At 46.2% G+C, this 23477-nt stretch overlaps 1 protein-coding gene across 7 annotated transcripts in view; it reads left to right on the plus strand.

Moving 5' to 3' along the window:
* Positions 1-23477, plus strand: part of SYNE2 (spectrin repeat containing nuclear envelope protein 2) — a 573116-nt gene that overhangs the window by 447218 nt on the left and 102421 nt on the right. For all 7 annotated transcript variants that reach the window (XM_068254236.1, XM_068254237.1, XM_068254238.1 and 4 more), the window contains 6 exons: positions 1320-1467; positions 8436-8530; positions 9696-9930; positions 18937-19131; positions 20356-20481; positions 23360-23477. The exon at positions 23360-23477 is cut by the window's right edge and continues 38 nt beyond it. In XM_068254236.1, coding sequence (XP_068110337.1) covers positions 1320-1467; positions 8436-8530; positions 9696-9930; positions 18937-19131; positions 20356-20481; positions 23360-23477 — 917 coding nt within the window. The remainder of the gene's footprint in view (positions 1-1319; positions 1468-8435; positions 8531-9695; positions 9931-18936; positions 19132-20355; positions 20482-23359) is intronic.

Raw genomic sequence — 23477 nt, forward strand, 5'->3', positions numbered from 1 at the left:
GCACGGGGGGAGGGACACTGGGCGGGGTACCGCCGCACACCCGATTCAGCGACTGAGATTTTACAGCATGATCAATCTTTTCAACAGATTTTAAACTCTTAAGTACCAGCGGTCTCTGCTCCCTTAACCTTCCTGGCGATACAATAAAATCGCCAAGGAGGCGGCGCAGCACTTTTTTAAAAATTATAATTTTTTTTAATCATGTAGCTAGCCTAGCACTAGCTACATGATAGCCGCTGTGCAGCGGCATCCCCCCACCCCTTCCGATCGTCTCCGGCGGCAAACAGGAAATCCCGTTCAGAACGGGATTTCCTGTTTGGCATCCCCCGTCACCATGGCGACGATCGGGATGACGTCATCCACGTCATTGCGTCTGGGGAAGTCCCAATGTGATTGGCCAGGCTACGCACAGGGTCTGGGGGGTCTCTAACATGGCGGGTAACGGCAAATCGCCGCGGAGCGGCGGCGATCGGCTTGTACACGCAGCTAGCAAAGTGCTAGCTGCGTATAACAAAGCAAAAAGTGTGGAAATCGGCCAACCAGGGGCTGAAAAATCCTCTGCGGCAGCTTACTCCGAGCTCAGCTCGGGATTATCGCCCAGGAGGTTAAGGACATCTCTATGATGGCAGAGTCATGTGAGCCGGTCAGAAGCCGCTTTCATTAGCTCCTGATCGTGTCTATCAATGTAAGCCAATGGGAGTGGCTTACATTGATGGACACGGCCAGGAGCCAATGAAATCGGCTCCTGACCGACTCACATGGCTCTGCCATCATAGAGACAGGCGGAGCCAGTGAGCTGCGGCGAGAGATGTTGGGTTTGAGCTGCGGGGAGTGACGGAAACGGCGGATGCGCGCTGCGATTGAAATCTACACCCTGCCAGCCAGGAGCCCACCTAAACAAGGCGTAGATTTCAATCACCACTGTCCTTAAGTAGTTAACCTGAAATTGATTGAAAGACTGATAGGGTGGCCATGTTACAGCTCTGATTCTCCTCCGATTCAATAAAATTAGTGAATCAGGTCTACTGGCCACAGTATGGAGTAGTGTATGGCCACCTTAAGCCAAAATTCTTTGGCGAACCAATTAACTTATCTCTATGTTTTTGGGATGTGGGTCGATAAGAGTGCCCGGAGAAAATCAAACTCCATGCAAAAAATGAAGAACAAACAAACTACATGCCAATACTGTCTTAATTCAGATTGCAACCGGGGGCCCAGCACTGCAAAGCGCACAGACTGTGTCCTTTTACTTGCCATTCTAACCCTGAATATGCAGTATTTAAAGGAACACTCGCTGACATTATTCTTATTGTAACCAGGGAACATCGGGCATATGAGCTAGAAAGGAATTCCTTTATCCAGAACTATGAGACGTGGATGCAGTGTGTGGAGAAGATGGAGAATAACCTGACTGTGGCCATTGCAGGAACATTTGAAGCTCTGAAGAAGCAGCAGGAAATTTATGAGGTATGAAGTGTGGGTTAAAGGAGACCTGAACCACACCCTCTCCATTCTCAAAGAAAACCTAGAATTGAACACTGTTTTACATGAGTTATTCATAAAGTTTTGTAGAAACAATGCAGTTTTCCCAGAACGTCCTCCTGACAGCACCCCTCCTATGAGACTTGTCTCCCTCCTAAACTTTGGACAGGAAGCTAGAAGATACAAATTTGCATAACAGGCAGGCAGGAGTAGTATATAAAGATGTTACCCACCAAAGGTATCCAGTTGTTTTTCCTGTCCCGGACGGGACGCTTTGAGAGGTCTCCAGTGCTACTACGTCAGGCGGCGAGGGCAGCGGTGCAGCGCGGGCATACTAAGGCTGAGCAGGGGACTCGGCTGGTCCAGCGCACAGCGTGGAGGAGGCTTCTCCCAGACATACAGAAGCTTTATGGCGGCAGGAGCGCATACCGGAAGTTCCGGGCGGATGTGACGTCATGCGCATGCGTCCCGCATGACGTGTCAGCTGACGGCAGCGGCAGGGGCCGCGGCGGGGAAAGAAAATTGACTTCAGCTGCAGGTAATTCCGAGAGGTATATATATGTATATGTTGAGCCACGATCACCATTGCTGTCGGTGATCATGGAGGACGCTGTAGGCCCTTCTCCTCTGACTTCTGCGGAGTCTGGCGCTATCCCCTCTCTGGTGAGCTAGAGGTTATCAGGCTTTGAGAGGGCTGTTTGTAAGTGTCTGGGTCCACCTTGTAAGGCTGATAGTCTCTTTATTTCTTTTTTAGCCTAAACCCTCAAAAAGTGATAAGGAGAAATCGGTGTCTCAGCAAACTCAAGGTGGACAAGCTTCGGGCAGAACTGAGAAACGCTGTGTTATGTGTAACTCACGCTTCTATTCTTCCTCTACAAAGAAACTTTGCCAGTCATGTAGAGAGAAAGTAGTCAAAGAGGAATCCCCAGTGGTGTTTAAGGACTTGATGGGGTGGATGCGGTCTGAGATGGCCTCGGCCATTAAAGAGATAAAGGATTCTACATTGGCGGAGTCTGCAGTTCCTTCTACTTCAGCCTCTGTTACTGGTGCTATACCTGCTCCTTTAGACGGAAATCCTCCAGCCCTGGTGATTGAGGTGGGGGAAGCCTTACAGGTTCCCACTTCACCGCATAAAATTGCAGCTAAACGTAAAAGGAAGGATAATGAGTCAGGGGATTCAGAATTATCAGGAGAGGAAGGAGAAATTTCATCTTTAGAGGAAATTTCTGGAGAAGAGGAGGAGAACCCAGAGGTTCCTCAGAAGTTCGCTTTTGCACCTAACTTAATGAAGGACTTGTTGTCTGCTATGCAGAGCACTATGGGTATAACAGTGGAGCGAAAATCCTTGACCCCCTTGGATCAGATGTACGTGAGTTTGGCGGAACCCCAGAATTGCTTCATCCCAGTCCATTCCTCTCTAAAGTCAATGATTGGGAAGGAGTGGGATGACCCTGAAAGGAGGGCGTTTTGGCCCAAGTCTCTTTCTCGTCGTTATCCTTTCAGTCCTGATGATCAAAAATTCTGGGGTCCGGTTCCCAAACTGGACCCATCGTTTTCAAGGGTGTCCAGAAGATCCGATTTGCAGTTTGAGAACTTTGGCAATTTAAAAGACCCGATTGATAAGAAGATGGACAATCTGTTGCGTAGGGCATGGGAGTCAGCATCTTTAACATTTAAGCCAGCAGTGGCATCCACGGCAGTGGGACGATCCCTTAAAGCTTGGCTCACGCAGACTCAGTCTAAGATAGCTTCGGGGGTGCCCAGAGAAGAGATTTTAGAGGACTTTCCAAATTTATTTAATGCTACTAATTACTTAACAGATGCAGCGGATGATACGGTTAAATTAACAGCCAGAACAACTGCCCTTGTTAACTCGGCAAGGAGAGGCATATGGGTGAAGACTTGGCAGGGGGACAATTCGTCTCGCTCCAAGTTATGTGGTTTACCCTGTGAAGGTGAGCTGTTATTTGGTTCAAAGCTAGACCAGACGCTAGAAAGAACCTCAGACTATAAGAAAAATTTTCCGACAAAAAAGAGAGCTTTTCAGTACAAGGGCCCAGCTCGCAGTGGCAACAGGGAACCTGAGGCAAAGATCCCACCTAGGAAAAAGTGGATTCCAAGTAGAAACCAAAAAGGGAAGGCTCTTTTTCCCCGGCCCAACCAACCCAATAAGCAATGACGCCAGTATTCCAGTAGGGGGAAGGCTTTCCCACTACTACGAAACGTGGTGCCAGCGGTTCACAAGTCAGTGGCTCTTGAAAATAATATTGGAAGGGTACAGAATAGAATTCGAATATCCCCCACCCCAGCAGTATGTGGTAACTCCGCAACCAAGGTCAACAGACCAAAGAGAGGCGTTACAGGAGGAAGTGGTTTCCCTTCTGGAGAAAAGAGTGATCAGAGAAGTACCATCCTGCCAGAGAGGCCAAGGGTTCTACTCACCAGTTTTTCTGATAAAAAAGCCTCAGGGAGCCTTCAGATTTATTCTAAATTTAAAGGGGTTGAACAAGGCCGTAAAATACAGGAAGTTTCGAATGGACAATGTGAATTCTGTAATAACCCTGTTGCAAAAAGACTGTTTTCTAGCTTCTCTGGACCTCAAAGATGCCTACCTGCATGTGCCAGTCCATCTAGAGTCCCAGCAGTTCCTAAGATTTGCAATTCACCTTCAAGAAGAGGTAAGACATTTCCAATTTAATGTGTTACCTTTTGGGCTAGCTTCATCCCCTTGGCTGTTCACAAAGGTGATGGCAGAAGTATTGGCAGTCTTAAGGTGTAGATCCATTAACATCATTGCTTACCTAGATGATTTACTAATTTGGGGTAATTCTTTACAGTCTGTAAGTGATCAGGTTAAATTATGCATTGACAGTCTAGAGTCTTTAGGCTGGTTAATTAACTGGTCAAAATCTGCACTAATACCCAGCCAGTCTATGGAATATCTGGGATTTATTTTTTCCTCCCGCCAAGAAAGAGTTTTTCTCCCAGAAAGGAAAATTTCGGCAGTACTTAATTCTGTTCTTTCTTTTCAGGAATCAAGAGCCATCAGTATAAGAAAAGCCATGGCATTACTCGGTCTGTTAAGCTCAGTCTTCCCTGCAGTACAATGGGGTCAATTCCATGCCAGGACCCTGCAGTTGTGGATATTAAGGAGCTGGAACAGGACTATTTCAGCCCTAGAAAGGAAGATTCTGATCCCATACAGTGTAAAAGTGTCATTAAACTGGTGGCAGGAACTGTCTCACCTGTCAGAAGGTCGCATGTGGTTTTTTCCAGTTCAAAGAATCATAACGACGGATGCCAGTACATGGGGGTGGGGCGCTCACATGGACTCTCTTCCAGCACAGGGTCAGTGGTCCAGTACAATGGCAAGACGATCCTCCAACAGCAGAGAACTGGAAGCAGTATGGAGAGGCCTTCAATTCTTCAAGGATCAGATCAAGCACTGTCACGTCCTGATCAGGTCCGACAACAGCAGTGTAGTGGCTTACCTGAATCATCAGGGAGGGACAAGAAGTCCTCGGTTGTGGTCTCAGACAGCAAGAATTCTGCATTGGGCAGAGAACAGCTTATCTTCCATCAGGGCGATTCATCTGAAGGGGACTTGCAATGTTGTAGCAGACTATCTCAGCAGGTCAGCGATATTACAGGACGAGTGGTCTCTGAATCCAGAAGTATTTGTTCAGATCAGTCAGGCATGGGGCATTCCTGCAGTAGACTTATTCGCAAGGAGGCAAAATTCAAAGTGTCAAAACTTTTGCTCCCTGTATCCAAAGGACAATCCGTGGCAGATAGACGCCTTCTCCATAGAGTGGAGGTTGAACCTGGTGTATGCATTTCCTCCAATACCTCTAATATCAAGGGTTCTGAACAAAATTATGCAGGACAGAGCACAAGTAATCCTCATAGTACCTTTCTGGCCGAAAAGACCATGGTTTGCTCTGTTACAGAAGTTAGCAATATGTCAACCAATATTGTTTCCACTCAGAACAGATCTGTTGTCGCAGGGCCCAGTTCTTCACCCGGACCTCAAGCGCCTTCACCTTTCAGCATGGAGGTTGAGTGGGGAATCCTGAAATCAAAGGGGTTTTCGGATGGACTTTCTGAGACGTTAATACAATCCCGCAAGAAGGTTACGAGGCAGATTTATCAAAAAACATGGAACATTTACTGTGAATGGTGTACTAGAAAGGATAATGATCCTACACTTTCCGCCTCAGCTCTGGAGTTTCTTCAGGATGGATTTCACATGGGATTAAGTGCCAGTACTCTTAAGGTTCAGACAGCAGCTTTAAGTGTATATTTAGAAAGAAGATTAGCTCAGGAAGAGTTTTTTCTTCGTTTTTTTCAGGGAATTAAACGTCTCAGGCCGGTGGTGATATCTAAGGTGCCTCCTTGGGACTTGAATATCGTGTTGCAGAGTCTTTGTGAACATCCCTTTGAGCCTCTGGATCAGATTCCGGATAAACTTCTGACGTTGAAAACGGCCTTTCTTCTGGCAATCACCACAGCCAGGAGAGTCAGCGAACTTCAGGCTTTATCCATTAAGCAACCTTATTGTACTATCTCAGAGGATAGGATTACTCTGCGTCCAGACTTTGCATTCCTTCCTAAAGTGTCTTCAAAATTTCATCGATCTCAGGAGATCTTTCTGCCATCATTCTGTGATAAACCAACGAATGAGAAGGAGAAGAAACTTCATTGTTTGGATGTTAGAAGGTGTATCCTTCATTATCTGGAAAGGACTGTATCTTTGAGAAAATCAGATGCCTTGTTGGTGCTGTTTGCGGGGAAATTCAAAGGAAGGCAAGCCTCTAAACCATCAATTGCAAGATGGATCAGACAAGCTATCACTGCGGCTTATCGGGCTCAAGGGAGACCTTTACCAACCTCAATTAAAGCTCACTCCACAAGAGGCGTATCAACATCTTGGGCAGAGAGGGCAGGCGCCTCGATAGAGCAGATTTGCAGAGCGGCCACCTGGTCCAGCCAAAATACGTTTGTGAAACATTATAGACTAAACTTATTAGCCAATACTGATCTGTCATTTGGAAGAAAAGTGTTGCAGGCAGTAGTCCCTCCCTAGTGTATAATGTTCTTGTTTATCGTCTCATAGGAGGGGTGCTGTCAGGAGGACGTTCTGGGAAAGCCAAGCTTACCTCGGGTAATGTCTTTTCCAGTAGTCCGAGTGACAGCACCCCTCCGGCCCACCCTATTAGAGGGGATAATTAAAGTATTGTTTCAGCAGCATATGTTGTCCGTGTCTTTTTTTATAACTGGATACCTTTGGTGGGTAACATCTTTATATACTACTCCTGCCTGCCTGTTATGCAAATTTGTATCTTCTAGCTTCCTGTCCAAAGTTTAGGAGGGAGACAAGTCTCATAGGAGGGGTGCTGTCACTCGGACTACTGGAAAAGACATTACCCGAGGTAAGCTTGGCTTTTGCTAAATAAAAAAAAATAAGATACAGTACCTGCAACGCCTATTCAATGCTTCTCCTTTCTCCTTCAGCAACCTGCAGCTGCCAGTTCACTCCTTCCCTGTCTGTTTTGTAGCCATAATCCGTCAGCAGGGAGGCGGGACTTCAGCTGATGGACTCCATCATGTCCCAGTGTTTCAGGCTGCCTGGGTGGGGGCAGGCAGGAGTCTGTTACTGAGGAGCTATGAATTGATGTTGCATATTTTTTCCTTTTATGTAATTAATAAGGCTCCTCAGCTCATGAAACACTGACTTCATCCAATACTCCTGAGTAGACAATACCTGTGCCAGACCCTAGACCCAGTATGCCCCGCTAGGTCACATAAAATGGAGCAAGGAAAGGAAATCAGGAAAGCGGCACATGGCCAAGGTATAACCAGCCCATCAAGTGAAACAATTTCCTGTGGGAGGGATTATAAATCAAGTTGGCATTTGTGTTACCCCCTGAAGAAGTGTGCACATACCCGAAACTTATAGTGTGATTTCTGACTGTACCAAGACAGTTGCTCAATAGCAAAGCCTGCGGTGTTCAACTTTCATTGTGTTATTTTTCTTTAGTGAAAAAGACTAGTGTATTTTTTTTTATAGATCCTTATTAGCCATAATTACATAATTTAAAATGTTCTTTCAAATTCCTGATTATAAATTGTTCCTGAATGGCATATGATACAATTTCTGCTGTGGCTGGCAAGCATCTTGTCCTAATAGTTTTATTTTTTTCATATGTGGACAGCCTGGGGGCCATATTGTACAAATCCTCCAAATACCTGCAGATCTCTTGACTGTTGTTGTGTCCAGTGAATAAAGAACTTGGTCAGTTCTCATCACCTGAGCAAGGCCGGTTCAAGTAACAATTGGGCCCTAGGGCAAGATTAGCCTGGGGGCCCCCCAACAGACACCACCCGACCAAAAAGCATCATTAGAGGCCCTTTGTTGCAGCCAAATTTCCCTCCTGGGCCCCTGAGCTGGCTGCTGACCCTCCCCAATCACCTCCCAACTTAACAGACTCTGCAGAGTCCCTGGGGAGCAACAGTTAAGATGGGGGAGGGACAACTTGGGGGCCCCTACAGGCTTTGGGGCCCTGGGGCAATTGCCCATTTTTTTCTATGGTAGCTCCGGCCCTGCACTGGAGTCTGATAAATCCTGCAGTATCTGTTGATTGTAATCGGGTCAGTGAATAGAGCGGTTAGAAACTTTGAACAAACAACGGGAAGGCTCAGGTCATCCCTAGTTATAGCTTAGCTGAGTTTTTATGAGTTTGGTGGGACCAGGAAGTTTTGATTCTGAATGACTCTTTAGATGTACTCTGTTTATGTTTTGGTGGTAGTGGGAGAGAAAAAAATATACAAGCTAGGAAGCTGTCCAGATACCATCTGTAAACTTGTTGAGCAGTATGGTTGGAATCATTTAAAGTGCTGTGTGTCCAATAAAATTGGTATTGCTGTGTCAATGGGACTTCTTTGCTTTGCAGAGATTTCAAGCTGAAATTGCCATAAATGAACATATACTACCTTCTTTTGTGAACAAAACTTTGAGTGTCTTCGAGTCAGAGGAAGAAGAACACCGGTGAGTGGAATTTTTAATTTAAAGTTTTACTTCTATTGAATGAAAGAGTTTTAGAACTAGGATCTATTCAAAAATGTGAGTAATAATTTTAGCTCAAATATAATACACTGTTATGTGGTTCTCTGTTCACAGTGAAAAATAACTTAGGACTACTCCATACTTGGAGGGTGGTTTACTAAACTTAAGGATTGCAAGGTTTGCTCCTTCAGTTTAGTACACTGCTGCGGGCGGGATAACCTCCAGGGCAGGCAGCAATGTGCTGTGAGCCATGGACTTCTGTAGCATCGACCCTATTTAAATGAATGGGGAATTGTGCATGTATGGGGGCAGGCCCAGTTTAGCCAGGCTGTTCCTGGCTGCCAAATTTGCTATTTTTTACTGGGCTTTACCACCCACATAATGAAGTTACTTCTGAGCAGAGATGAACTGCAGGGTACTGTTGCTATGGAGATGGGAGGAGGGACACAGAGTAGCTTCCAGCGGGTGGGTTAAGGACGGAAGCATCGTGCTAATGTGTCACTTAAATGGATCTCAGCACTGACCATAAAGAACAAATGTTGAGGTGCACATACATTGCAGCGGGCGAGAATACGTGCTGCAGCTGCGGCATCTGTGGCTCTGGGGGGTTAGGGAGCTAGGGAGCATCCCCCCTCGAAGGTAAGTAGTGCTTGTCAACCCCCTCCCCAAATGACTTACACTATATACAGGGAGACATCACATCAGCTAATAAAGCAGCCTCTACAAAGAAAATAACTCTGTCATTAAGTGTGCTTGGTTTATTGAAAACCTTATCTAGTTGCTCCTTTAATTACCTGATGAAGCAGGATTGCAACTGCGAAACGTGTTGCACTGTGAAGGTTTATTTGTTTTGTTTTGGTTTTTTTTACTGAAACTGACAGTTTTGTGTCTTTTATTGAGGAGGTAAGTCCACTGCTGCCTCCCTTTTTTTATAATTTTTAAAATAAGTTGTTTTTACTCTGGTGCCTCTGTACCAGTCTACAGTGTATTGAGTACCTGCACAAGTTAGGAAAATATTTTTAGCAAGGTTTGGCTCTCAAAGGATGTTTAAGCGTTGGCATCCATCATAATGATGCAGGAGTTCTGTAGTATGGCAGGTGCTGTCTAGAGTCTCCGCAGCTCTCTGAAGCTTTGCTTTATGTCGTAGGAATGAGGTCATCCTGAAGCTGACGTCCTTGAAGCAGAAATGGCAGAGCGTGATCAGGCTGGTGCAGCAGAGGAACAGAGACATCAATACGCTTCTGAAGCAGTGGTGGCAGTTCAGGACCGCTAAGCAGAGACTTGAGAAGTACCTGAGCGGGGTGCAAGCCGCCCTGTCCAGCGTCCACCCACAGAAGTGCCACAGCTTAGCCAATGCCGAGAAGCTGCTCCAAGACTTTAAGGTGAGTGATTGCTGCGCATCCGGCCCCATTCACAGTTGCCAACGCAAAGCGCGATCTTGAGATGTATCTACTTATCTGTTTGTGATGTTGCATTACTTTTTTTTCTGCAAATTTGTTTTGTTTATTTTGCGATTCATTCTAGTGAATGAGAATTGCGATGCAGTCGGCAGGAAAATGCTGCATGCAGCGCATTTGCGATAATCACAAACATGCCACAATCGCTGCAATGAACGTAATCCCATAGGATTACTTGTGCAGCGGCACTTTGCTAATCGCCGGTGACCAGCAAAGCGCGAATCGCCAGCAAAATGCCCGCAGAGTGTATGGGCAAGTTCTCTTCTCGATTAGCCCAGCCTGCTTTGATTGTGTATTTTGTTTCTCCCTCTAGTTAATTAAATAAAATACATTAATAACAAATGTATATAGGAAAAAGAACATCAAATAGACAGCACCTCCTGTTAAAAATATATAAATATACATATACTTTTATTTACTCACATACTGTGATTCATAACAATAAAACCATTTCAAGTCAGATATAGAGGCATATGCCCATGATTATGACAAGGGGCGCCGCCAGCATACAAGCAAACCAAGCCCCCGCTTGGGGCCTCACGCTGCGGGGGGGGCTAGCTTGCTGCTGGCGGCGGGCGTACAGGCACCGGGCAGAGCTGCGGGGAGAGAGAAGTTACTTTCCACTTACCTGCTTGGATCCTGCGCAGCTTCTATGTACTTCCTGTCCCAGCCGGCATCTGTCGCTATGGTAACAGCGCCCCCTGTGATGACGTGACCACATGTCCTATCTATCTAACCTATTCTCCGCTGCCTCTGTCCGCCGGTACCAGGTCCAGTCATTTTAGCCAGTCGACGCAAGCGCAGTGCACTCCCTCCGTACTGCGCAGACGCATGCGTACAGAGCCGGCGGGAGCCCCTGCGCATGCGAACAAATGGCCGCATCCGACGGAAGTAACGGGACCCGGTACTGGCGATAGAGGCAGCGGAGGACGGCGGCGTGGGAGCGATCCTGGTTTATGGGGCTGGAGGAAGCCCCAGGTATGTATGAAATCTTTTTTCATTTTTAAAATGCGTTCGTCTCTGGTTCCCTTTAAAGGGAGCCTAAAATGAGAACGATATGGATTTTTCCTTTTAAAATAATACCAGTTGCCTGACTCTCCTGCTGATCCTGTGTCTCTAATACATTCAGCCACAGCCCCTCAGCAAGCAAGCAGATCAGGTGCTCTGACTGAAGTCACACTGAATTATCTGCATACTTGTTTCAGGTTGTAGCCACTACTGCAGCCAAAGAGATCCGCAGGACAACCAGGCAACTGGTATTGTTTAAAAAGGAAACCTCGATCTCCCTCTCAGTGAAGGTTCCCTTTCAGCAGTGAGATTGTGCTGAAGCTCAGATCATAAAGCTAGATCTACTCTTTGCAATATTTGCTTAAAGTGGACCTGAACTCTTGCACAGGACAGGAGGAAAACCTAGAGAAATGCACCCTGTGTGTATTCAGAGAGTTTAGCCTGTCTAATTTCCCCTCATCTGTGGCTAATCACAAATTGTAATTTGATCTCTCCCCTGTGTCACCTGACTGCCACGGCAGATAAGTTCATTTGAAAGCACAGGATGTCAACAATATGTCTGCTTCTGTGAAAGCAGGAAGTAGACGCACTGCAGATTTATTGCTGTAACAAAGAAATGTTTTTCTTTAACCACTTGCCGACCGCCTACTTCATATTGGCGGCGGCAAAGTGGCAGCCCCAGGACCACGTAACGCAGAACGGCGTCAGGTCCTGGGGCACTCTTTGGCCGGGGATCGCGCGCTGGGATGTGCGCGCATCCGCCGGCAATAGGCTGCGCCCACCCGCGACGTCAACCCGCCGGCCAATCGGAAGCGCCGGCGGGTTGTTAACCCGACGATCGCCGGATAGGAAGCGTATAATACGCTTTGTAATGTTTACAAAGTGTATTATACAGGCTGCCTCCTGCCCTGGTGGTCCCAGTGTCCGAGGGACCACCAGGGCAGGCTGCAGCCACCCTAGTCTGCACCCAAACACACTGATCTGCCCCCCCCCTGCCCCCTGATCGCCCACAGCACCCCTCAGACCCCCCCCCCTGCCCACCCCCCAGACCACTGTTTGCACACAATCACCCCCCTAATCACCCATCAATCACTCCCTGTGACTATCTGTCAACGCTATTTTTTTTTTAGTCCCTAAACTGCCCCCTGCTCCCTCCTGATCACCCCCCCACCCCTCAGATTATCCCCAGACCCTCCCCCCCCCTGTGTACTGTATGCATCTATCCCCCTGATCACCTGTCAATCACCCCCTGTCACTGCCACCCATCAATCAGCCCCTAACCTGCCCCTTGCGGGCAATCTGATCACCCACCCACACCAATAGATCGCCCGCAGATCCGACATCAGATCACCTCCCAAATCCATTGTTTACATCTATTCTCTCCTCTAAACACCCACTAATTACCCATCAATCACCCCCTATCACCACCTGTCACTGTTACCCATCAGATTAGACCCTAATCTGCCCCTTGCGGGCACCCGCCCACACGCTCAGATTGCCCTCAGACCCCCCCTTATCAATTCGCCAGTGCAATATTTACATCTGTTATTCCGTGTAATAACCCACTGATCACCTGTCAATCACCCATCAATCACCCCCTGTCACTGCCACCCATCAATCACCCCCTGTCACTGCCACCCATCAATCAGCCCCTAACCTGCCCCTTGCGGGCAATCTGATCACCCACCCACACCAATAGATCGCCCGCAGATCCGACATCAGATCACCTCCCAAATCCATTGTTTACATCTATTCTCTCCTCTAAACACCCACTAATTACCCATCAATCACCCCCTATCACCACCTGTCACTGTTACCCATCAGATTAGACCCTAATCTGCCCCTTGCGGGCACCCGCCCACACGCTCAGATTGCCCTCAGACCCCCCCTTATCAATTCGCCAGTGCAATATTTACATCTGTTATTCCGTGTAATAACCCACTGATCACCTGTCAATCACCCATCAATCACCCCCTGTCACTGCCACCCATCAATCACCCCCTGTCACTGCCACCCATCAATCAGCCCCTAACCTGCCCCTTGCGGGTAATCTGATCACCCACCCACACCAATAGATCGCTCGCAGATCCGACATCAGATCACCTCCCAAGTGCAGTGTTTACATCTCTTCTCTCCTCTAAACACCCACTAATTACCCATCAATCACCCCCTATCACCACCTGTCACTGTTACCCATCAGATTAGACCCTAATCTGCCCCTTGCGGGCACCCAATCACCCGCCCACACCTCAGAACGCCCTTAGACCCCAGCCCTGATCACCTCGCTAGTGCATTGCTTGCATCTATTTCCCCCCTCTAATCACACCTTGAGACACCCATCAATCACCTCCTGTCACCCCCTAGCACACCTACCCATCAGATCAGGCCCTAATTTGCCCCGTGTGGGCTCCTGATCACTCGGCCAAACCCTCAGATCCCCCTCAGACCCCCTTCCGATCACCTCCCCAGTGCATTGTTTGCATCTATTTTCCCCTCTAACCGCCCCCTGAGACACCCATCAATCACCTCCTGTCACCCCCCTAGCACTCCTATCCATCAGATCAGGCCCAATACATCCTGTCATCTAAGAGGCCACCCTGCTTATGACCGTTTCCACAAAATTTGCCCCCTCATAGACCACCTGTCATCAAAATTTGCAGATGCTTATACCCCTGAACAGTCATTTTGAGAAATTTGGTTTCCAGACTACTCACAGTTTTGGGCCCGTAAAATGCCAGGGCAGTTTAGGATCCCCACAAGTGACCCCATTTTAGAAAGAAGACACCCCAAGGTATTCTGTTAGGTGTATGATGAGTTCATAGAAGATTTTATTTTTTGTCAAAAGTTAGCGGAAATTAGATTTTTATTGTTTTTTTCACAAAGTGTCATTTTTCACTAACTTGTGACAAAAAATAAAATCTTCTATGAACTCACCATACCCCTAACGGAATACCTTGGGGTGTCTTCTTTCTAAAATGGGGTCACTTGTGGGGTTCCTATTCTGCCCTGGCATTTTAGGGGCCCTAAACCGTGAGGAGTAGTCTAGAAAACAAATGCCTCAAAATGACCTGTGAATAGGACGTTGGGCCCCTTAGCGCACCTAGGCTGCAAAAAAGTGTCACACATGTAGTATCGCCATACTCAGGAGAAGTAGTATAATGTGTTTTGTGGTGTATTTTTACACATACCCATGCTGGGTGGGAGAAATCTCTCTGTAAATGGTTAATTGTGTGTAAAAAAAAATCAAAAATGTGTCATTTACAGAGATATTTCTCCCACCCAGCATGGTTATATGTAAAAATACACCACAAAACACATTATACTACTTCTTCTGAGTACGGCGATACCACATGTGTGACACTTTTTTGCAGCCTAACTGTGCTAAGGGGCCCAAAGTCCAATGAGTACCTTTAGGATTTCACAGGTCATTTTGAGACATTTGGGTTCAAGACTACTCCTCACGGTTTAGGGCCCCTAAAATGCCAGGGCAGTATTGGAACCCCACAAATGACTCCATTCTAGAAAGAAGACACCCCAAGGTATTCCGTTAGGAGTATGGTGAGTTCATAGAAGATTTTATTTTTTGTCACAAGTTAGCGGAAATTGATATGTATTGTTTTTTTTTCACAAAGTGTCATTTTCCGCTAACTTGTGACAAAAAAAAATCTTCTATGAACTCACCAACTCACCATACTCCTAACAGAATACCTTGGGGTGTCTTCTTTCTAAAATGGGGTCACTTGTGGGGTTCCTATACTGCCCTGGCATTTTAGGGGCCCTAAACCGTGAGGAGTAGTCTAGAATCTAAATGCCCCTTAGCGCACCTAGGCTGCAAAAAAGTGTTACACATGTGGTATCGCCGTACTCAGAAGAAGTAGTATAATGTGTTTTGGGGTGTATTTTTATACATACCCATGCTGGGTCGGAGAAATCTCTCTGTAAATGGACAATTGTGTGTAGAAAAATCAAATAATTGTCATTTACAGAGATATTTCTCCCACCCAGCATCTGTATGTGTAAAAATACACCCCAAAACACATTATACTACTTCTCCTGAGTACGGCGGTACCACATGTGTGGCACTTTTTTGCACCCTAAGTGCGCTAAGGGGCCCAAAGTCCAATGAGTACCTTTAGGATTTCACAGGTCATTTTGCGACATTTGGTTTCAAGACTACTCCTCACGGTTTAGGGCCCCTAAAATGCCAGGGCAGTATAGGAACCCCACAAATGACCCCATTTTAGAAAGAAGACACCCCAAGGTATTCCGTTAGGAGTATGGTGAGTTCATAGAAGATTTTATTTTTTGTCACAAGTTAGCGGAAAATGACACTTTTTGTGAAAAAAAACAAAAGCAATTTCCGCTAACTTGTGACAAAAAAAAAAAATCTTCTATGAACTCACCATACTCCTAACGGAATACCTTGGGGTGTCTTCTTTCTAAAATGGGGTAATTTGTGGGGTTCCTATACTGTCCTGGCATTTTAGGGGCCCTAAACCGTAAGGAGTAGTCTTGAAACGAAATTTCTCAAAATGACCTGTGAAATCCTAAAGGTACTCATTGGACTTTGGGCCCCTTAGCGCAGTTAGGGTGCAAAAAAGTGCCACACATGTGGTATCGCCGTACTCAGGAGAAGTAGTATAATGTGTTTTGGGGTGTATTTTTCTACATACCCATGCTGAGTGGAAGAAATATCTCTATAAATAGACAATTGTGTGTAAAAAAAATAAAAATATTGTCATTTACGAAGATATTTCTCCCACCCAGCATGGGTATGTGTAAAAATACACACCAAAACACATTATACTACTTCTCCTGAGTACGGCAATACCACATGTGTGGCACTTTTTTGCAGCCTAACTGCGCTAAGGGGCCCAAAGTCCAATGAGCATCTTTAGGCTTTACAGGGGTGCTTACAATTAGGCACCCCCCAAAATGCCAGGACAATGAACACACCCCACAAATTACCCCATTTTGGACAGTAGACACTTCAAGGTATTCAGAGAGGAGCATAGTGAGTCCGTGGCAGATTTCATTTTTTTTTTGTCGCAAGTTAGAAGAAATGGAAATTTTTTCTTTATTTTTTTTTTGTCACAAAGTGTCATTTTCCGCTAACTTGTGACAAAAAATAAAATCTTCTATGAACTCACCATGCCTCTCACTGAATACTTTGGGATGTCTTCTTTCCAAAATGGGGTCATTTGGGGGGTATTTGTACTATCCTGGAATTTTAGCCCCTCATGAAACCTGACAGGTGCGCAGAAAAGTCAGAGATGCTTGAAAATGGGAAAATTCACTTTTGGCACCATAGTTTGTAAACGCTATAACTTTTACCCAATCCAATAAATAAACACTGAATGGTTGTTTTTTTTTATCAAAGACATGTAGCAGAATAACTTTCGTGCTCAAATGTATAGGAAATTTTACTTTATTTGAAAAATGTCAGCACAGAAAGTTAAAAAAGTCATTTTTTTGACAAAATTCATGTCTTTTTTGATGAATATAATAAAAAGTAAAACTCGCAGCAGCAATCAAATAGCACCAAAAGAAAGCTGTATTAGTGACAAGAAAAGGAGGTAAAATTCATTTAGGTGCTAGGTTGTATGACTGAGCAATAAACCGTTAAAGCTGCAGTGGTCTGAATGGAAAAAAAGGCTCTGGTCCTTAAAGGGAAGGTTCAGGGACTAGCTAAAAAAAATAAAAATCCATTTCCACTTACCTGGGGCTTCCTCCAGCCCGTGGCAGGCAGGAGGTGCCCTCGGCGCCGCTCCGCAGGCTCCCGGTGGTCTCCGGTGGCCGACCCGACCTGGCCAGGCCGGCGGCCAGGTCGGGCCTCTTCTGCGCTCCATGGTGCGTTCCACGCCGGCGCGCTGACGTCATCGGACGTCCTCCGGGTTGTACTGCGCAGGCTCAGAACTACTGAGCCTGCGCAGTACAGCCCGGAGGACGTCCGATGACGTCAGCGCGCCGGTGTGGAACGCACCATGGAGCGCAGAAGAGGCCCGACCTGGCCGCCGGCCTGGCCAGGTCGGGTCGGCCACCGGAGACCACCGGGAGCCTGCGGAGCGGCGCCGAGGGCACCTCCTGCCTGCCACGGGCTGGAGGAAGCCCCAGGTAAGTGGAAATGGATTTTTTTTTTTTTAGCTAGTCCCTGAACCTTCCCTTTAAGGGGTTTTATGACTGCAGTCCTTAAGTGGTTAAAGAGAACCCGAGGTGGGTTTGAAGAATATTACCTGCATACAGAGGCTGGATCTGCCTATACAGCCCAGCCTCTGTTGCTATCCCAAACCCCCCTAAGCTCCCCCTGCACTCTGCAATCCCTCATAAATCACAGCCACGCTGCTGACAAACAGCTTGTCAGAGCTGGCTGTGTTTATCTCTATAGTGTCAGTCTGCTGCTCTCCCCGCCTCCTGCAGAACTCCAGTCCCAGCCTGCATCCCTTCCCTCCCTGCTGATTGGAGGGAAGGGACGGGGGCAGGGACCGGAGCTATGCAGGAGGCGGGGGAGCAGCTGAGACTGACACTACAGATGTAAACACAGCCTCACAGCACGGCTGTGATTTATGAGGGATTGCAGAGTGCAGGGGGATCTTAGTGGGGTTTGAGATAGCAACAGAGGCTGGGCTGTATAGGCAGATCCAGCCTCTGTATGCAGATAACATTCTTTAAACACACCTCGGGTTCTCTTTAAAGGATATTATGCTTTTGTGTGTCTTTTAGAGCAAAGAGGAAATTCTGAGTCCAGTTCCGCTATCAATGTTCCATGGATCAAAAATTGATTTGGGAATCTCAAATGTTGTTGCTACCTTGGCCTCCTCAATAATGATCATCTTGCGTTGGAGTTGGTCACTGAGATGTTTAGGAATTCCAAGCTGATGCATATATTAACCCTCCTGGCGGTATATTAAAAACCGCCAGGGGGCAGCGCAGCCGGGTTTTTTTTTATATATCATGTAGCGAGCCGAGGGCTCGCTACATGATAGCCGCTGCTCAGCGGCATCCCCCCAGCCCCGCCGATCGCCTCCGGCGATATGCGATCAGGAAATCCCGTTCAAGGAACGGGATTTCCTGGAGGGCTTCCCCCGTCGCCATGGCGACGGGGCGAAATGACGTCACCACGTCATGGACGTCGTGACGTCAAAGGGAGTCCCGATCCACCCCTTGCCGCTGCCTGGCGCTGATAGGCCGGGGCGGCGGCGATCGAAGTGCTGACGCAGCTAGCAAAGTGCTAGCTGCGTTCAGCAAAAAAAAAAATTATTCAAATCGTCCCAGCAGGGCCTGAGAAAACCTCCTGCGCGGCTTACCCCGAACTACGTTCGGGGTTACCGCCAGGAAGGTTAAGATGATTTTATTCACATTTATGCAGCTTGGAATGGGACCAATGAAATGCAGCAGCTTATTGAGTTGAAGGGACTCCGAGCACCTCTCATGGGCATGCCTTTAAGCCAGACGACTTCCAACAAAGTCGTGCTATGACCCCTCTGGAGGAGACTCTTGCAATGGCCATGCGTGTCACTTCCTCTTCCTGAAGTGATGCACTTCTCTAACAGAGAAGACGGGGGTGATCTGGAAGTTATAACACAGCCAAGATGGCAGCAGTGATTTTTAAATTGAAATAGAACGAAAACTATTTGGTGTAGAACGGCAATTCAGGCATCAAATGAAAGAGGAGAGCACAATCTACAGAAAGGTATGTATCTTTAAGTACTTTGCAGTACTGTTCGGAATCTTAAAGGTGAGAGGTGCTCGGAGTCCCTTTAAGCCCTGTATACTTTATAGCGTTGCCAGGTCAAATACTCCAGTGCAGCTGGTAGAACTTTCTGTACATGCCTTAATTCTCGAACTCTTTATATTTACTATTGTGCTTATCATACTCTTTATAGTTGACGTTGTTGCTGAATCTCTGTTCTTTCATCTGAGCAGGAGATGGAGCGACATCTAAAGAGAAGGCAGCCAGTGTACACCACCACCGTGGAGAACTGTAAAGATTTAATTGCAGTAGCTGAGCCACAATCCAAGGATGTTCTGCAGCACAACCTGACTGAGCTTCAGGACTTGTGGCAGAACACAACCCAGCAGTTACAGGATATGCTCAACCATTTAACTGACACTGCAGAGGTAAGTGAACAGAGGCCCGGGAATATGGTCACGTGTTTAGTGTAGATGTCCCCTCCTCAACTCTGCTCCACCCGCCTGCTCTATTTTCTCTCTCTTGTAATGGATTGTGGGAATGGGCACTCTGCCTGGACTTCCACTAGCTTCCCTTGATTATTGGCTATTTTGGGGGTATGTGTTTTGGGATGGGGGTGTCCTATGGAAAGCCAGGCTCCCAGAGAATGTAGAAGGGGGTTTGGAGACTGACAGGATGCCATTTACTTTTTTGGTTTATGGAGAATATAAATTACTAATTTTTTTTTCTTCAGTTGGAAGCTTGGCAACCTATGCCAGTGATTCTTTTGTTTGTTTCTTACATTGTCTTTTGTTTGTTTCTTTATTAGCCACAATTGGTAAACATTCCTTGCAGTGATTTGTCTCAGCTGCATGCTTCCCAGAAGCTGGAAATGGAGAGAAATGATCACTAGATACTTTGTAATATATAAATATAGCAGCTAGCCAATAAAATGTGGTGGCAGCTTTCAGAGCAAGTAAACTGTACTTTGGAAACTTTGGCATTTGTAAACAGAGGAAATTATTTGTGCACAAAAGTGAATATGATAACTGTATGGGTTATATTAAAAAAAAAAAAAAAAAAAAAAAGGTAGAAAAACATGTATTTATTGAATCATTTGTCAATAGTGATAGAAAGTCCTTTTTACTGTCTTAAAGAGATTCTGAACTGAAAATAAAAAGTCAAAATAACCATACACAGGTCATACTTGCCTCCCGTGTAGTCTACTCCTCTTTCTCCTCTCCTGCGCCCCATTTGTCTACTGTGATCAGTGGAATTCTCCATCCTCCATTTTAAAAATTGACCACTACCCCATAACAGCTTCCTGGTCAGCACACTGTTAAACTGTAATATCACCCACTTGAGCCATAGGGAAACATGGACATTACCTTGCACATTCAGTTGTAACTGACAGCTGCTGATATATCACTGACAACAACTGGTATATTTCAGTTCTGACAAAATATTGTCAGAACTGGAAGGGATCACTGTAAGAAGAAAATGGTGAGCTTCTGAGAGGAACTGACGGTGAGGTTAGTATGTAATATTCATTTGCAGCTACGTCATGTGTTTTAAATAATTTTACTCGCTTCAGTTTTCCTTTTAAGTATAATATAAAAAAAACTTTGCCTGGCTCAGCTATGACCAGAAATGACCCTTATTGTTCTCTTTAGAAGAGGCAAAGTTTTGAGCATAAAGTGGAGGACAAAAGGAAATCTCTTCAAGACCTGAAAACCAGAGTCGGTGACCCACTGCCAACACAACACGAGGCACTGCAGAGGTCCAAGTCCGCTCTGAAGGTATTTAACTACTGTATCATGCATTTAAAAGTAGTGATAGGCAAAATTGACCAACTCTGGTTTTTCAATTCAGGAATGCTAGATTTTGTTTTTTGCTAAAAAAAAAAAAAAAAATAACCCAAGCTAAAAGGGTGTGCTAAACAGGTTTTTAGTGGGGCCAATCCAGGCCTCCTTTGCAATGGAATAGCAATAGGGAATGCAGAGGTTGCACTCTCCAGGGCTTCTGGACCTCCTCCAGTTACTGCTTTGCTGTATTGTTAACAATCACCTCTATATGTGAGAGGGTAGCCAAGCAGCTCAGGGTGACCCAAAACCACTAGGAATGTATAGGGGACTAAAAGAGACCGAACAGCCCTCCTACTAAAAAGTAATGCTTAGTGTGATTTGCCTTCTTAAAGAGAGCCTGAAGCGAGAATAAATCTCGCTTCAGACCTCATAGATAGCAGGGGCATGTGTGCCCCTGCTAAAACGCCGCTATCCCGCGGCTTAACGGGGGTCCCTGATCCCCCAAATCCCCTCGGTGCAGCGGGGGAGCATTTCCTGTTTGGGGCAGGGCTAACCGCCGCAGCCCTGCCCCACGCCCGTCTGTCAGCACGTATCTCCGCCTCTCCCCCGCCCCTCTCAGTCTTCCTTCACTGATAGGGGCGGGGGAGAGGCGGCGATGCGCCGCTGATAGACGCGACTGGAGGCAGGGCTGCAGCCGTTAGCCCTGCCTCCAGGAAGAAATAAATCACGACCAAGTCTACGGCCAACGATTGTGGGTTTGGGGGTGAAGGGACCCCCGTTTAGCGGCGCGATAGCGGCGGTTTAGCAAGGGCACACGTGCCCCTGCTAACTATGAGCTCTGAAGCAAGATTTATTCTCGCGTCAGAGTCTCTTTAAAACAGAAGGAATTTGCGATAATTCAGCTTTAAGTGAACATCTGTGGTTACCCACAATGCACCACTACTGAATATGCAAATCCTCTCTTTATGCCCCTGAAGCCAGGTTTGCATACAGAACCCCTGGTGTATAGCAAGCCTATAGCTTTACATTTTACACAGCCACATCTATATGTGCAGACAATAGTAGTAATCTGTTACGAACCAATCGTTTTCCTCTGCTTACACACCTCACACCACGGCTGTCCTTGTAAAGCTGGGTAGAGTGGACTGAATGAGATCCATAACATATGGCTGGCCAATTAGTGACACAAATTAAGACATTAGTCATTTAATCCAAAATCACTTATTTTTATTCAGAAAACCTGTTAAGATAGGAGTACCTCCAATACGTGCTTGCCCATTGCTGACTGTTTGCTGTGTAGCTTTTCATCTCATCATTACAATATGAATTTTCTGTTCTTTTGTTCACTTTTTGTTGATGATAGGTGTGATGTTTTCAACCATTCATTTTCCTTAAATCTGTTGACCGTTTTTTTTTTTTTAAAGAAAAATATTAGAATTTAGACTTGATTCTTAAAGGACACCCGAGGCGAAAAAACAATTAAATGGTTGTATCTGTCTTCATTCTCCTAAAAAAATGACTTTAAGATATTCCACAGTTTTATTTTATGTACATACTTCCTATGTTTTAACAGTTTTATTGTTTTTGCTCAATGATACATTCATGGAAGTATGTCAGAGCTAAAAACTATGAACTAATGGTCCTTTTTATCTCTTTCCTGCTCTCAGAAGCCATTTTCTGCTAGGAAAGTGTTTTATAGTTGGAATTTATCAATGAGTGTCACACTGTAGTCACTTCCTGTCTGAGTCGGCCACTTACATACCTGATATTTAACTTAGAGGATATTGATCTGGAACAAACATGACCATGGTAGCTTATTGAGTGGCCACTGCTTTGCTTAGCCATCCATGTGCAATAAGTCCTACCAGAGAAAAGTGCCTAAGCATGAATCCTGAAAAACGCAGAGAGCCATGGGCTTTGGTTTTAGAGGACAACTGAAGCGAGAGGGATATGGAGGCTGCCATATTTATTTCCTTTTAAGCAATACCAGGTGCCTGGCTGTCCTGCTGATGAGGCAGAGCCTCTGTCTCTAATACTTTTAGCCATAGGCCCTGAACAAGCATGCAGCAGATCAGGTGTACCTGACATTATTGTCAGATCTGACTGGATTAGCTGCATGCTTGTTTCTGGTGTGATTCAGACACTACTGCAGCCAAACAGATCATCAGGGCTGCCAGGCAACTGCTGTGGTTTAAAAGGAAATACATATGGCAGCCTCCATATTGTCACTTCAGTTGTCCTCTAAGGACTTGTTCACACTATGCACATGTCACTATGCCAATTTGTTGAATGCATGCCCAGTTTTGCACACGTTCTCCAGAGATGTGTACATATAGCTGCAGGGCAGTGCATTGGCATGCAACCTGTTGCATTATTGTGAACGATTCTGACAGACTGTTGAGACTTCTATCTAACTTGTACACACCCAACCCAAATAATGTTTTTTTGTTTTGTTTTTGAAAGGTTGCTTCCAACACTTTTTGGCATTTCTGCCCCTTTAAAAAAAATGTAGTTTTGTTGGAATTTTGCCAAAGTAGTAAACAAACCCGTAAAATAATCACCAGGGTCTTCAGGTCTCCCCTCTGCTTCGGTTTCTGTCGGAATGCTTCGTGAAGCTAAAACCAATTTAACCCCTCACCCGCCAGGCAGGGGCAGCACTGCCTGTTGCCATTGGCCTCGCTTTGTGGATTAGACAGAGAGTACAAGCAACTGGCAGAGGCTGTGCATTGTCCCGCAGCGATTGTGCTTGGCTAAACACCCAGCCCCCCTTCCCTAGGCTCTCCCCCCTCCCCCACTGACCAATCACAGGAGGATTAAACAGGTTTGAGAATAGCCAGAACTGAAGCTCTGTCCCCCTTGTGCTTCAATGCAGGAGCTGGAGGAAGCGCTGGATGACTGGGGAGACAGCCTGAGAGATCTGGACAGCATGAAGTCTGAGCTATCGCAGTATATGGTCACTGAGGACAGTGCAGTTCTCAAGCAGCAAGTGG

This window comes from Hyperolius riggenbachi, chromosome 9 (assembly GCF_040937935.1).
Source record: "Hyperolius riggenbachi isolate aHypRig1 chromosome 9, aHypRig1.pri, whole genome shotgun sequence".
NCBI lineage: Eukaryota > Metazoa > Chordata > Amphibia > Anura > Hyperoliidae > Hyperolius > Hyperolius riggenbachi.